General features: G+C 52.9%; 1 protein-coding gene and 1 long non-coding RNA gene across 2 annotated transcripts in view; one reads left to right on the top strand and one right to left on the bottom strand.

The window, feature by feature from the left end:
- hgsnat (heparan-alpha-glucosaminide N-acetyltransferase) overlaps positions 1-123 on the top strand; it is an 11,886-nt gene extending 11,763 nt beyond the window's left edge. The window contains exon 14 of the mRNA XM_083533123.1: positions 1-123. This exon is cut by the window's left edge and continues 68 nt beyond it. Coding sequence (XP_083389249.1) covers positions 1-114 — 114 coding nt within the window. The 3' untranslated portion in view covers positions 115-123.
- A 73-nt stretch (positions 124-196) lies between these two features.
- Positions 197-920, bottom strand: LOC310721437. The gene is made up of 3 exons (XR_014532043.1): positions 867-920; positions 378-659; positions 197-271 (listed from the first exon to the last, which is right to left on the bottom strand). It is a non-coding gene; the product is annotated as an uncharacterized lncRNA (long non-coding RNA).
- Positions 921-1,603: the final 683 nt, after the last annotated feature.

Here is a 1,603-nt window from a genome sequence, read left to right as displayed (position 1 = left end):
ATGAAGAACAGCCAATCACATGCCGAGCACCTGACACAGAACCTGCTGGCCACGAGTGTGTGGGTGCTGATTTCATACATCCTCTACAGGAAGAAAATATTCTGGAAGATTTAAATTCACAAGCAACCAGGAACCGCAAACAACCCCCCCACACACACACACATTTTTCTTTAATCTTCACCTTCTCAATGTTCCTCCCCTCCTCAATCCCCCTCCTTAATCCTCAACCCTCCTCAATCCCCTTCCTTAATCCTCAACCCTCCTCAATCCCCTTCCTTAATCCTCAACCCCCCCTCCTTAATCCTCAACCCTCCTCAATCCCCCTCCTTAATCCTCAACCCTCCTCAATCCCCCTCCTTAATCCTCGAACCCCCCACCTTCCTTAATCCTCAACCCTCCTCAATCCCCTTCCTTAATCCTCAATCCCCCTCCTTAATCCTCAACCCTCCTCAATCCCCCTCCTTAATCCTCAACCCTCCTCAACCCCCCCTCCTTAATCCTCAACCCTCCTCAATCCCCCTCCTTAATCCTCAACCCTCCTCAATCCCCTTCCTTAATCCTCAATCCCCCTCCTTAATCCTCAACCCTCCTCAATCCCCCTCCTTAATCCTCAACCCTCCTCAACCCCCCTTCCTTAATCCTCAACCCTCCTCAATCCCCTTCCTTAATCCTCAACCCTCCTCAACCCCCCCTCCTTAATCCTCAACCCTCCTCAATCCCCCTCCTTAATCCTCAACCCTCCTCAACCCCCCCTCCTTAATCCTCAACCCTCCTCAATCCCCCTCCTTAATCCTCAACCCTCCTCAATCCCCCTCCTTAATCCTCAACCCTACTCAATCCCCCTCCTTAATCCTCGAACCCCCCACCTTCCTTAATCCTCAACCCTCCTCAATCCCCTTCCTTAATCCTCAATCCCCCTCCTTAATCCTCAACCCTCCTCAATCCCCCTCCTTAATCCTCAACCCTCCTCAACCCCCCTCCTTAATCCTCAACCCTCCTTAATCCCCCTCCTTAATCCTCAACCCCCCCACCCGCCTTAATCCTCAACCCTCCTCAATCCCCCTCCTTAATCCTCAACCCTCCTCAATCCCCCTCCTTAATCCTCAACCCTACTCAATCCCCCTCCTTAATCCTCAAACCTACTCAATCCCCCTCCTTAATCCTCAACCCTCCTTAACCCCCCCCCACCCTCCTTAATCCTCAACCCCCCCACCCTCCTTAATCCTCAACCCCCCCACCCTCCTTAATCCTCAAACTCACTCAATCCCCCTCCTTAATCCTCAACCCTCCTTAACTCCCCCCCACCCTCCTTAATCCTCAACCCTCCTTAACTCCCCCCCACCCTCCTTAATCCTCAACCCTCCTTAATCCTCAACCCTCCTTAATCCCCCTCCTTAATCCTCAACCCTCCTCAATCCCCCTCCTTAATCCTCAACCCTCCTCAATCCCCCTCCTTAATCCTCAACCCTCCCCCCCCACCCTCCTTAATCCTCAACCCTCCCCCCCCACCCTCCTTAATCCTCAACCCTACTCAACTCCCCCTCCTTAATCCTCAACCCTACTCAATCCCCCTCCTTAATCCTCAACCCTCCTCAACTCCCCC

This window comes from Silurus aristotelis (genome assembly GCF_946808225.1).
Source record: "Silurus aristotelis genome assembly, chromosome: 27".
NCBI classification, from domain to species: Eukaryota; Metazoa; Chordata; class Actinopteri; order Siluriformes; family Siluridae; genus Silurus; species Silurus aristotelis.
Note: the sequence above shows the minus strand (reverse complement) of the source record. Positions and strands in the feature narration are given on the sequence as shown.